The sequence below is a fragment of the Ictalurus furcatus genome, chromosome 13 (assembly GCF_023375685.1).
Source record: "Ictalurus furcatus strain D&B chromosome 13, Billie_1.0, whole genome shotgun sequence".
Lineage (NCBI taxonomy): Eukaryota > Metazoa > Chordata > Actinopteri > Siluriformes > Ictaluridae > Ictalurus > Ictalurus furcatus.
The window spans coordinates 12,478,976-12,492,370 of NC_071267.1; the positions used below are offsets into that span (position 1 = coordinate 12,478,976).

Here is a 13,395-nt window from a genome sequence, read left to right on the forward strand (position 1 = left end):
AACATTCACATTTCATTACACATTGTTGTTCAGAGCCTGTTCCTCAAGCCTTCTCATATCTTTTAAATATTTTGAACTTTCAGGAACTTTGCAGTAGCCCAGTTCTTCTGAGGATATTCTGGTAAACTTTAAGTTATTTGAAACTCTCTGGAGTCTTGCACTAATCCAGCAAGCTTCAGAGAACCTTCACCTAATGTTAGTTTGTTCTCTGCAATTTCCCTTTACATATAACCCAGTTTGCAACTGGTTCCCAGACTACTTTATTAGGAAGACCTGCTCATTCATGCAGTTATACTATCAAGAAGTCATGTGGCAGCAGCGCAGAGGGATGAATATATACTGTGTCACAGCCTATGACAAAGATGTCCAATTAGTCCATCCGTCATCAAAACATTAACTGAGGGAATCTTGGGAATGGTGTTGATGGTGGTGCTGGTCCAGCACCTTACAACGATACTTTAATTTGTCATTCATCTATATTAAAGTAAAAGCCTTTTGAGCAACATCTTGGCCCAAAGCTGAAGGACTTAATAGACAAACATGTCTGATTAGGGATATAACATGAATTCAATAAGCATACAAAGCCAACAAGAAAGATGAAATGATCAATTTATGATTTTATTTTGTTGGATAGTTAATGCTGACATCGCCACAGAAGTACGTAAATCTGGATCAGATGCTGAGTAGTGTGAGAAACTGTAACATCACAGTTCTTTTTTTTTTATTTGAGTACAATTTTTTTTAGGATAAGCAATGACTAATTGTGTGCAGAAGCCTGATCCAGTTTAGTTTTGTTTACAGCGGGCTACAATGATCATTAATATTTGACTGAAATTGTGTATTTATTTAAAAAAAAAAAAAAAAAAAAAAAGCTAGTCATTTACTGAAATACATGCGCATAGTCCATATCGCAACTGTACTGATTTCAAAGAGAATGCACTGATGATCTGATCTAGGAGAAGACCAGAAAGATATCAGATATGCAAAGAGAAATCAGTCATGACCAAAGCTTTAACATAACTTTGGAAGGTTCCATGCTGTTCCTGTGCTCATGTCCTCAAGCGGTCTGAAACTGTACAAACAAAGGATCTGAAAAGAAGGCAATGATACAGACTGAATACATGCACGGACCCCATTTCAGTGCTGGTGGAGTTAGACTTCAGAAATAAGGTCACCTTTAACCAATTATACATCTATAATTGTCCATACAAGCTTGACCCTGATGAACATTTGAGATCTTATTTTCAGAAAATCTATGTGCGTTGTCAGTTTCAGATTGCTTAAGGACAGTTAACAAAGGAATGGCTTAATCCTTCAAACAAGAGGGCAGTTAAAAATCCCAATAGTCTATAAGAAGATTGCATCCATTTTGTCATTGAATATGGGCCTGTGGAAATGGGCTGGCTTTAAAATTGGGCTACATGAGTGGCATAGCTGAGCTCTCAATATGAGAAAGCCGTCACACTGAGCTTTTTTTTTTTATTGTTCTTCTTAAAACATACTGTCATTTGGATATTGTCCTTTTTCACATGTTTCTCTTAGTTTTATCCAGAATAACAGAATGGAGCAGATTGGACGAATCCAGTTGGTAGGATGCTGCAGCCTTCCCCCTAACCCTTGGTGCAGCAGATCAGTCCTTCGGTGTGGACTCAGTCCTTCTCTGGCACCAACTTCAAAACTTTGCCAATAGCAATCGTTTTACCTTCAAACAGAAATGACACACATTCATGTACAACTGCATTTACCACACTTTCAGTTTATCATTGAGACTTCCAAGACAGTATCATTACTATAAAATATCGTTTACATTAGTGGTCACCAACCCTCTTCCTGGAGATCTACCTTTCTGCAGGTTTCATCTCCAACCAAAACCTAACACACCTGTTTTAGTTGATCAGGAATTTTTAAGGCAATGATTAAATGGTCAGGTGGGCACGATTATGGTTGGAGCTTTTCTCTGCGTCTCAACTGGCATACCTATTTTTTATTATTTTTGTTAGTTACATTTATACAGCACTTTTCTAGACACTCAAAGTGCTTTACATAGTGGGGGATCTCCTCAACCACCACTAGTGTGTAGCATCCACCTGGATAATGTGATGGCAGCCATAGTGCAACAGAACGCCCACCACACACCAGCTATTAGTGGAGAGGAGAGTGATGTAGCCAATTCAGAGATCGAGATTATTAGGGGGCCATGATAGAGTGCCAATGGGGGAATTTCTCCAGGACACCGGGGTTATACCCTACTATCTTACAATAAGTGTCCTGGGATTTTATACGACCACAGAGAGTCAGGACCTCAGTTTAACATCTCATCCGAAAGACGGTGCTGTTCTTACAGTATAGTGTCCCCGTCACTATACTGGGGCATTAGGCTCCAAACAGACCAGAGGGTGAGCGCCCCCTGCTGGCCTCACTAATACCACTTCCAGCAGCAACCTTAGTTTTCCCCTTGAGGTGTCCCACCAGGTACCAGAAAGGCTCAACCCTGGCCAGAGTGTATTAAAAGAGTATGCATGCACATACTGGGACATACTAATACGTTGATGCCTGGAAGAGAATGCCGTCACCGTAAAAAAAACTCTGCGTTGCCTTTCAGCTTTTCTTCATTATTCCTTATATAATTTATACTATAACATTTAATTCATCATTGCCTTCATTTATTTTCCACAACTCATTTGCACCTCTCTAAAATGTGTCCTTGAATTTGACAAAGCAAACAGTCACAAAACTCCTCCTCCCTCACACTAGGAGTTGTGGGAAACGTTCGCTGAAAAAAAGCGTCCACAGATCCACACTTTGAAAATTTACCGGAAATAGTAGAGCATCCAGGTACTTCTGGGAAACTCGTTTCAACATAGTACGATTTGGGACACGCTAATTCTCATCTCGGATACTATTTAGGATGGATAGTAGGCGAATTGGGATGCAGGGAAAGTCTTCAGGAAGGTAGATCTCCAGGAACAGGGTTGGTAACCACTGATTTATATATTCTTCTCTAGTTAACAAATGAATAGTTTTGGCAATCTCACCCCTGTGTGCACAGAGTACAGACTCAAAGGATTTATTGATCCAAGTTATGAGATCTTACCCTCGTCCCTCAAAGTGAAACGACCCATCTGCGGGAAGTCTTTGAATGTTTCTAAGCAGATCGTTCCTGCCGTTCTGAGACGGGCGATGCACACTTGGTCTTGTTTGACAAAGCGGGGACGCGTCTTGCTCTTTTCGCCTGTCTTCTTGTCCACCAGACAGATTAAGGCCTTTAAGCAGAAGTATTTATTTACTAAATAATAAATAAAGAAAAGCACTTCATACATGCAACAAGGAGAAAGTCACCAGTTCCTTACTGTTATCTGCACTTCCTCTATGCAGGTATGGATGTGAAGGACCGCATTGTAACCTGGACATATAATGGATTTGTGTTCAATAATAACAATCTGAAAAACAAAAACAAAATCCATTAAGAACAAGGAATGGGGCAAAAACAGAGGAAGGTGCTTGTACAGCAAGCAACTACAATCAGCGTTTCTACCTGGGCGTCAAACGTGCGCCCTGAGTGGCAGAGGTTCTCTGCATTGCATAAGATGAAGCCTGGGAGGATCTCCTCTTCTTCAATGCCTTTGAGACGTAGCTTCAGGTTCTCTCCAGGCCCTGCGTCATCTGTCTCTACATCATCGGACAGTAGGCTCAGCACCTCCACAGTGTGCTGGAAAAACGCACCGCACATCACATTTCAACCACACAGACCTTCAGAATTAAAAACAGCATTTCAGTCTTCTAGTGCTTCAAGCAGTCTTACCCTGTTTGGCATCATGATAAGCTGTTGTGCTTTGCTAATACTCCCTGATTCCAGTTTGCCAAGAACCACAGTCCCCATGTCCTGCACAGAAAAAGGCGGCGGCGGCTGATTATTGACTATAATGTGAAATGCAGTTCACACAGACTCATCCTTATAATGTCTCCGGCTGGAGTCACATCTCTACCAGCATAACAATCCTCAGTAGTAGTGTAGTGATATTACAGACTCTCTGCGATGCCACATTTGTCTTCCAGGGAACATCCCAAATTCCCTAGATAGGGTATAACACCCTACCTACCGCCCTCGAGCTTTAATGAAGATTGTCCTTTGAGATTCAGTCATAAAAAAGGCACAACCCTTACTCAGACTACTTATTTTTACCTTTGACAGTGTTTGGATGATGCAAACCTATTAAGCAAAAGTCTTATGACTGTGTTTAATGATGCTATTACAACAAACTCACTGTGTCTCCTTCTTACTAGCTCACTCTGTGAGATTGTTTTCAAGTAATAGTATGCTAAACTTGTCTATCGTTATGAACCGATAACCTCTAGAGAAACTAAAGTGACACAAACTCAGACAAGATATGGCCAGTCCTGTTTTCAGATTTGTTGCTGGGCCACGTGGTCCACTACAGAAGTGCTAATGCAGTAAATACAGCACATCTATTACAACTGTCAATCAATTTCACTGTTTGAATACTAATGTTTATAATATTTACATTCTGCTTTCAGTTGTGTATTGTAGGTCTACTGAAACCTTTTGGTCAAATGGCACCTCAGAACATCAGAAAACATTGTCTGCACAAATGCATACTATATTATTCACAGAATACACTGTTTTCAAATTGAAGGACAGTCTCAGCACCTACACACAAGCTCAAGCCTATATTTATAACGCTTAAATACACTACAGTATCCAAATATAAATATTAGCCTTACCCTGTACTTATCTACAATGGGCAATCTGATGGGACCATCACTTGATCGGTTGAAGTTTGGCAAGCTGTCCAGATGTGGAATAAATGGTAACCCCCTAAAACGGAGAGGAGGGGGGGTTTAATAAATAAATAAATAAATAAATAAATTTCATACAATGGAAACTGAGTTATTAGCTAAAATTCTTATTTATGCCCATCAGTGTAATTATCATTACTGTGCAAATTTTGAGGAGAAAGTTTACCACACAATACAGACGAACTGAAACGTGTTGTTATGAAATGGACAGGCGTGGCACCACTAGGAATCGATCCGACATTTCTTCTGAACAGACAGAGTCTTGGTTGGAGTGCTCAAGAATATGTTTGGTCTAAATCCACTGTGCCACGGTGTTAGAGTGTTCTAAGCTTCACTTACGTGTACCAGGGACACATCTCAGAAGATTCCTTTAAGTTGGCTCCAGTCAGTCCAGAACAGGGCATGAAGTGGATGTCTTTCTTTGGATTAAAGCCCACCTTCTTTAAAAATGGCACTAATTTCTCTTTACATTCCTCATATCTATGGAGAAAAGATGTTTTAGTAAAATGCCACTGAATGACCATAAACATAGTAAAACGTTTGCACTAAACTGAACTCTCGTATTCAGTTTGTGATGGCTATGCTGTTCATTTCACTGTTGTCATGGAAACATGCTTTATTTACCTATCCAAGCTCCAGTTTACTGTGGGATCGTCCATTTTGTTGATGAGGACTATCAAGTGTTTGACTCCAGCTGTTTTGGCCAGCATGGCATGCTCACGGGTCTGACCGCCCTTTTCAAAGCCTGTCTCAAACTCACCTTTTCTGGCAGAGATAACCTGGCAAGACAGGATTTTTTTTTAAAAAAGAAAGAAAGAATTAATCCCGCTCAAAACGAGACTGAAAATCTCTGCAAAACTTAGTGGAAGGAAAAAAAACACTTAGATTGGAGAGCTGACAGATAAATCAATAGTCTGTTGCAAAAAAAGTGAACAAAAGAACCATTCCTGACATTTTACTGAAAGAAGATAAAGACCGAACACATTCAGCAAAACTAGCAGAGATTCAGTCTTCTCAACACAACCTTGATATTTCACCTCCCACGCAGCATCAGAAGTACAGCACCGGCTGTTAGCAGTAAAATATCGAGGATAGTAAGAAACTAACCAGCACTGCCAAGTCAGCCTGTGAGGCTCCACCTATCATGTTGGGCACAAAGCTTTTATGGCCCGGGGCATCCAGGATGGTAAAGTGCTTTTTCTCAGTTTCGAAATATGCTCGTCCGACTTCTACTGTTTTCCCCTTGTCTCTCTCCTCCTGATTTGTGTCTAAAGCCCAAGAGAGATACCTGTAAAGAAAAGTTATTCAAATATTATTACATAAATGTAACTACAGCTACAAAATATTTGAATAGTAAATACCATACTTTTCAGCACACACATTAAAGCTGCAGTAACATTTTTTGGTTAAAAAAAGAACAAAAATCAATTATTGAGCAAGTACATAAAAAAAATCAGTGCTCAAAACTGTCTCCTAACCATACCCTGATTCCCAAGAGTGAGCTTAAAATAATGATTTATAATTTGAGCTGTCGGGTCGGATTTCACAGGAAAGGTCAGTTTGCGTGGCCTTTGACGTCACCACACCTCTGCGTGATTACGTCATTTCCGTAAACAGAAAAATAAATAAATAAATCACCAAGTAACAGTTCCATGTTTCAAACAGAGATGGTGATAGAAAAGCAAAAGTCCAGTACTGCAGCTTTAAATAAAATAAATATAAAAAAAAAGCATAAATGACCCAATAAAGCATTTTTACCATGTCTCCCTGTTCTTTTCTTTTGCTTCCCTTTCATATTTCTCCAGGGTCCGTTTGTCCACCATGCCAGTCAAATACCTGAAGGAAAAAGCTTAGAATTAATACCTTACAGATTTGCTCATTTAATTAACATGGTTTAAACAGAAAATGTAAAGGCTGCATAACTCACATGATTTGTCCACCAATTGTCGACTTGCCAGCATCTTATACACAAAGCAAAAGGGGAGCATAATAAGATAAAATAGTCTTGAAACAACGATAATAATAAAACTGGGTAAATATTAAGTGGCTGCTATGAAGGCACTGTACACAGACGCACCCACATGTCCAATGAACACCACATTAACATGCTCCTTCTTTGGGGCATCTGGGAGAGGAGGAGGCAGTTTAGGGGCGGGCATTTCCTCATCCTCCTCCATCATCATCTCATCTTGGGCTTCTTCCCGAACAGGTCCACTCTCCCCCATAGCCCCACCTCCTGCCTCCACTTCATCCGGTTCACCCTTCTCCTCCCATGACTCCGCTGTGGCAGTATCTGTCTCTCCATTCTCCACAGCAGCTAAAGAGGCAGAATGACATCAGTGAATGCTAACGCACAGATTTTGTAGGTTATTCTGCTCGTTTTGCCATGGCAACTTTCTATAACTGATTTGTTATAGTAGGTTTATAACCAAATGTGTCTCCTATCCATTTACATATGCGGTCTTGTTACTGAGGTGAAAAAAGCTGACACCAGAGTAAAAGTGAATAAAAAAATGAAACTTATGCAGTAAAATAATAGGAATGAGATATATGCTTCGAAATATGCTTCAGGACTATAGACTGATATTCAGCAGGTTTGCTGCTTGAGGAGACAAAGCTTTATCTCTATTTGCAATGAACCAGCATAATTAAGCAAATAAATGACACGCTGTGGGCTGAGGCACACCTACCACTGCATTTTAACCAGTAGAGCAGGTCTGTGCGAGTGTGGGAGTTGGGTAATGGCACCGCACAACGGAAATGCAGGTTAAACTGTTAGTAACTCAGACAAATCATTGCTCTAGCAAGAGTTGCTTAATTAATTTAATTAACTTTTTGGTTCACAAGTGCATGGTGGCAAATGTGAATCAGGAGTGAACAGTGAAGGCAGATTGCAGAGAGTAAGTGCATTGTGGCATAGATAAGTGTACGTTTACAAACATCATATAAACTTCATACTGAATATGGTTAATATGACGGTGAAATCCAGGGCAAACACGAGTCTTCTGATTTGGTCAGAGACACAGTGTTTGACACACTCAGAGGAAAGCGCTATCCACCGACTTCTGTATACAAGAGCTCACAGATGCGCATGATTGGCAAGTGTCTCTGTGATTGATAGGGGAGAAAGAGTATGTCACCCCTCCCTCCCTGAGACCATGGCCAATTTTACTCTCTTGGACAGATAGGAATTTTAAGAAAAGAACATATTTCTGCTCCTTAAATTAGCAGGATTCAAAGCCTCGCTAAATAAACTGTCAAATGGACTTACTGCACTGTTCAAAGAGGCAATTATACATACCGTACTGTTAGAGATGCACCGATGTATCGGCCAATAATTGGTATTGGCAGATAAAGGCAATTTTTTTCACGGTATCGGCTGATAGTTTAAAAACATCCGATTATCAGGACCGATTATATCCTGTCAATCAAAAGAGGGCGGGAAAACATCAATTTCGTGCTGTGTGTAAAAAAGATGTCTCCTGTGTGGGATGACGACAAAACTGCAGTTTGTAATCTCTGCACGGCTAAAATTTTACACCGCATGCTGCAGCAGAGCAGAAGCAGTGAGTTTCGGCGTCGAGTCTAAACATTTTTTTTGCCTCGCGGTTCGCGCTGAATTAAAGCGTCAGTACACTGATGAAAGATTTCAATGAAGCTGAGTTGACAAAAAAGTAGTGTATATATATATATATATATATATATATATATATATATATAGCACAGAAAAATATATTTGTAGAGTAGTACACTTCATATCAAATTAATGGTAATATATGAAAAAGTTTATATTATATATTACCAGTTGAAATGCAAGTAGAAATGCTTTTGTTTGTGGAGAGTGAATGTGAGACTAACAGGAGGTTTTTTTTTAGAATTCAGTCAATGTTAATATGAATTAATAACATTCAATAAGTTAAGAAATCTTACTTTAATCTTCAGAATTTAGTTCATGTGTTAATGTTAATTTGAGTAATGTGTTTTCTGTTTATGACACCAGTTACTGTGAAACAACTTGTTGAAATGGAGAGAATAAAGTTTTTATTTGCATTTCTTTCAGATTTGTGGAATTAATTATTATTCATTTAAAAGAAGGCATAAAAGGCAGAACTATCGGTATCGGCCGATATCACTGAATAATCGGTTATCCTATCGGCTGAGAAATTTAGTATCGGTGCATCTCTATCATGCTAATGCTATGATAAAATTGTGCACCTGCAAAACAGCACCAAGCAAAGTGTTCATTAACTGATCAGTGGAATTCCACAAGTCAGTAATCCTGCACACAGCTGTTGACCTTGGACAATCCTGGGAATAACTAACCTCATGAGATATTAGTTCCCAATTTCTTTTCAATGCTGATCACATTTCTGAGACAATAATAACTCTTAAATTTGTTATTCTGGTTATGGCTATCTGCTGTTTGGGGACTCTTCAGTCCCTGGCTATAGGTGCAGGAGTTGAGCAGAGAGAAGGCGTGAAACATGAGCGTGTTACATGAGCCAGGCTGTACAATCTCCAGCTGGCCTCTATATAGCTGAACTATCACTAATGACAGCACTACACCACCATAATTGGTAGAAATGTAAGTGCTCTAATTTGCACTCACTGATCTGGAAAACATCAGTAGCCATGAGTTCTGCTCACTTTAAATAATGATATGTTTTAAAGGTTAAAGCACACTTACCTACTGGTTCTGAGATCTCCATGTTCGTAACTGGGTCTGGACCTAAACAGAGAACACTATACATCTTAAACTGTATGGTACTGACTGATGTCTGCAGAGCACAAGATACATGCTGTTAAATGTAGATCATGAAAAACATATAATATGCAAAAATATTAAATAAAATTCACTTAAATTTGAATTATCCATACAGGGCAATCTAAATGACATAATGATACAATGGACACTGCAATATAACTAAGACATAAATACACATATACAGGGTGTCCCAAAAGTCTCCATAAATATAGGGAAATGAACAATTTTTAGCAAAATGTCTTCAAAAATGTTTCATACTTGAGCCTTTACAAATGCCTTTGACAAAAGAAGAACATATTGAAACCGTTTCCATGGCTGGATCAAGAAGCTGTCACAAGGCTATGATGAACATGCAATTACATGCATAACACCAGATGTGTTCACATGAGTTCATCCTGAGGAGGAGTGACAACTCTGTGTGTGTGTGTGTGTGTGTGTGTGTGTGTGTGTGTGTGTGTGTGTGTGTGCGCGCGCATGCACGAAGAAATGGCAATCGTGTAGACGATGCTTTGTAAATAAAGTTACATTTTGCTCAGAAGTGTTCCTTTCCCCTATGTATGGAGACTTTGGGACCCAGTGTATAATATGATGTACAAATAGTAATGATAGATGAAAACAATAATAGTACTAAAGTCACAAACAATGACATTAATGATATTAACTCAGTTATTTAGCGTTCGATCGAAAGTTCTTTACAATTAAGAACAAAAGAAAACAAAACAAAAAACACTTAAAAATAGGGATGTCCTGAATATATTGTACTAAATATTGGTATTTTGGCTTGAAACCCTGAACTGGTATCAGTTCAGATGTGTGTGTCAGGGACACTATAATGAGGGTGTGAGCTGAGGCCCAAAGTAAACATGGGGCCAAAAACAGGACTCAATATACACAATATACATTTGGAAACGGGACTTCATCTGACAGGAGGCCAAAAATCCCTGCTGGCATCCCAGTGCTGTGTCTGTGTGTGTTATTTTGGTGAACATATTGGACAGTGTTTCTCTTCATTGCTGTTAATGTCTGACATATCTTAAACACAGAAGTCTGTAGAAAGTCAGTAAGTCTAAATATCTTATGGTTAGGAAGGAATTATAAAATGCGTAGCTCTGCACAGCTCTTGAATAATAATAATAATAATAATAATAATAATAATAATAATAATACAATCCTTATTCCACTTACACAGTTATTTATTCGCTGGCATTCACAGAGCTGACGTAGTCTCCCAGCCACCTCACTAGCCAGTAGTGGCCATTTTCCCCCAACACAAAATAAACCGAAACGTTACACGCTAGCGGTTTCATTACACACTGGAATAATAATTATACAGAGAGACCTGAGAATATGCGCGATAACCCTCGCGGTTTATTTTCGTTTCGTGTATCTTAGCGTTTGAAGAAAAAAAAACCCTTGACAGCTGTTGAGCGTGGCAGCTGCTAAGCTAACTACCCCACTACAGCGCTCTCTGCTCTAACGGGGCTGCTGAGCAGGGAGCACGGCGAATACGAGCCCGTGTTGTGGGTGTGGGTTTACCGTGGGACCCGGTGCTGCGTGGAGACGCTCTGGGTACGAACGACGGTACAAACTCTGGTGCGTTGACGTTGAGGCTGGTGAAGGCAGACTGGAGCTCGGCGTCGGCCTGGGCCTCCACATCGTCCTCCTCCCAGCTCTCAGGCGCCGAGTCTCTCTGGTCCATAGTGAGCTCGAACTACAGCCACAGCCGCACAGAAAGCTCGTCCCTGACACGCGGTTACACCTGACACCTTCGCCTTGTTTTGGACTGCTCCAGATAACTGGCAATGTGTGTGTGTGTGTGTGTGTGTATATGTGTGTTTATATGCAGAACCGTGAGCGGATTTACGGCATGAGCCTGCTGCTCTTCCGCTCCCCCAGCGCGGACAGTTAGCTCACTGCGCCTGCTTCCTGCACGAGTGCTTCAGGGTTCAGTGTGTGAAGCCAGACACTGTGGAGCAGGACCTCTGAAAACAACCAACAAACCAACAGTTCTCACAGTCAACCACACAATATAGTGTGGTGTGAGCGATTATCACACTGTATTTGACAGTAAAAGCTGCAAAACTTTAAACACACTTATACTAAAAATCTCCAAACACAATTCTAAGGGCAGCTGGTTGAGAACTGTTCTTGTAAAACATTTTGTAGAAGGCCTTCGTTAATTAGTTTGTGTAACTATATTTATAAATTAAACTCTAAACCTGTAAAACATTTCCTTTCTGTGATCATGCTTCGAGGGTTTCCTCCGGGTACTCTGGTTTCCTCCCCTAGTCCAAAGACATGCACCGTCGCCTGATTGGCATTTCCAAATTGTCCATAGTGTGTGTGTGTGTGTGTGTGCGTGTGCCCTGTGATGGGTTAGCACTCAGTCCAGGGTGTACCCTGTGAGGGAAATTACTCATTTTTACTTTGTAACAGTTTTGTTCTTTTTCTGTTCATCTGAGGATAACACCTCAGAAGTCCAGGTCATGTCACTGAGATCAGAACAGATTGTTTATCTGCTTACAGAGACACAAACATGTTCTTCTGTTCAAGGTTTGTCTGCACATCTTCCAAGATCCTAAAACAAAGCCTGTTTGAACTGCCTCACACCGCTTCTTATCGGTACACAGAAGTGTGTCATGCTCTGCTTTTCATATATATATAGTAGTGGTTCAGCACAAGTGCTTCAGAGTGCTCTCATTATCCTATCCTGCTTTATTCTATCCTGTATTAACCATCTTTCTGTAATAAACCTTTTTACCTTCAGAGGATGAGTCTGTGAGTGTTGTCTAATTTCCACAACAACCCCACCCTGTACACCAAGGCCAAGGCATAGGCTCCAGGCTATGATAATATAGTAAATGGATGGATTTCCTTTCAGGGATATGACTACTTTGTGTAGGGTGGAATTGACCCCTGTATTGGGCTGTTTTCACCATGTAGGCTGTGAAAATTAACAGATCTGTTCTCAAACTCACTTCTTCAGTCTTAGACAGTAGCTGTGGCAATCTTGTCAAAGATTGTTCTTGCCAAACATTTTGTTGTTAATTCTTCAGTCAAAGTTCTATCTAAATTAAGCTATAAACATTTGTAATACGTGCTTTGGGAGATTCAGGTACTCTTCAAAACACCATACCAAGATACCTACATTTGTTAACATTCTCTATCCCCAACATTACATGCTCCCTTTCCTCTGTTTGCTGTTTTTGTATTTCATCTGACTCCCTTTTTCATTTTGGCATGAAGTATCAGAGGTGTTGTAGACAGACTTCATGGTCCTTTGTTGGGAAAAAAAAAGCTTCAGCAGGGGTTTCATCATCCCTTCTCGGATCAGGATTGCATCTCCAGAGCACGAACACAAGCCTGTTAAAAAGCTACACCTCAACGGACCACCTCGGCTTGGATGTTTTGTAGCTCACCATGTTTACCCATGTTTTGATTTCATTTGTGTATTACTACAGGATTCTTTATACGTGGTGACACATGAATGAATACGTCCCAGTTGTCTCGACCAAAAGATGGCACCGAGCTAATACATGAGATCTATTGCAAAAAGGATTAGTGATATATCCACATAAGAAAAAAATATATATCAACAAAAGTAATGTTTGTTTAGTGAGTGTATCATACAGTATATTACACTTTTTTTTCATATGAGCACCTACACTTGAATAACTCTGTGATGAATGCATCATTAAATTGTTTACCTAGTAACGTCAAATTTGTCAACATTCTTTTCGGTGGTGATCACAGATAAAGATAGATAGAGGTTTGGTTACAAAATGCAGGTGTGTTCCTTTGCATAAGTCAAG

At 40.0% G+C, this 13,395-nt stretch overlaps 1 protein-coding gene across 1 annotated transcript; it reads right to left on the reverse strand.

Annotated features, from left to right (window-relative positions):
- Positions 1–605: 605 nt before the first annotated feature.
- gspt1 (G1 to S phase transition 1) lies at positions 606–11,510 on the reverse strand. The gene is made up of 14 exons (XM_053640273.1): positions 11,120–11,510; positions 9,506–9,547; positions 6,896–7,135; positions 6,746–6,779; positions 6,577–6,654; positions 5,926–6,106; positions 5,443–5,597; positions 5,158–5,298; positions 4,744–4,837; positions 3,803–3,883; positions 3,536–3,709; positions 3,351–3,440; positions 3,095–3,263; positions 606–1,702 (listed from the first exon to the last, which is right to left on the reverse strand). The coding sequence occupies exons 1-14, from the start codon at positions 11,280–11,282 to the stop codon at positions 1,650–1,652; spliced, it is 1,695 nt and encodes a 564-aa protein (XP_053496248.1). The 5' UTR covers positions 11,283–11,510; the 3' UTR covers positions 606–1,649.
- Positions 11,511–13,395: the final 1,885 nt, after the last annotated feature.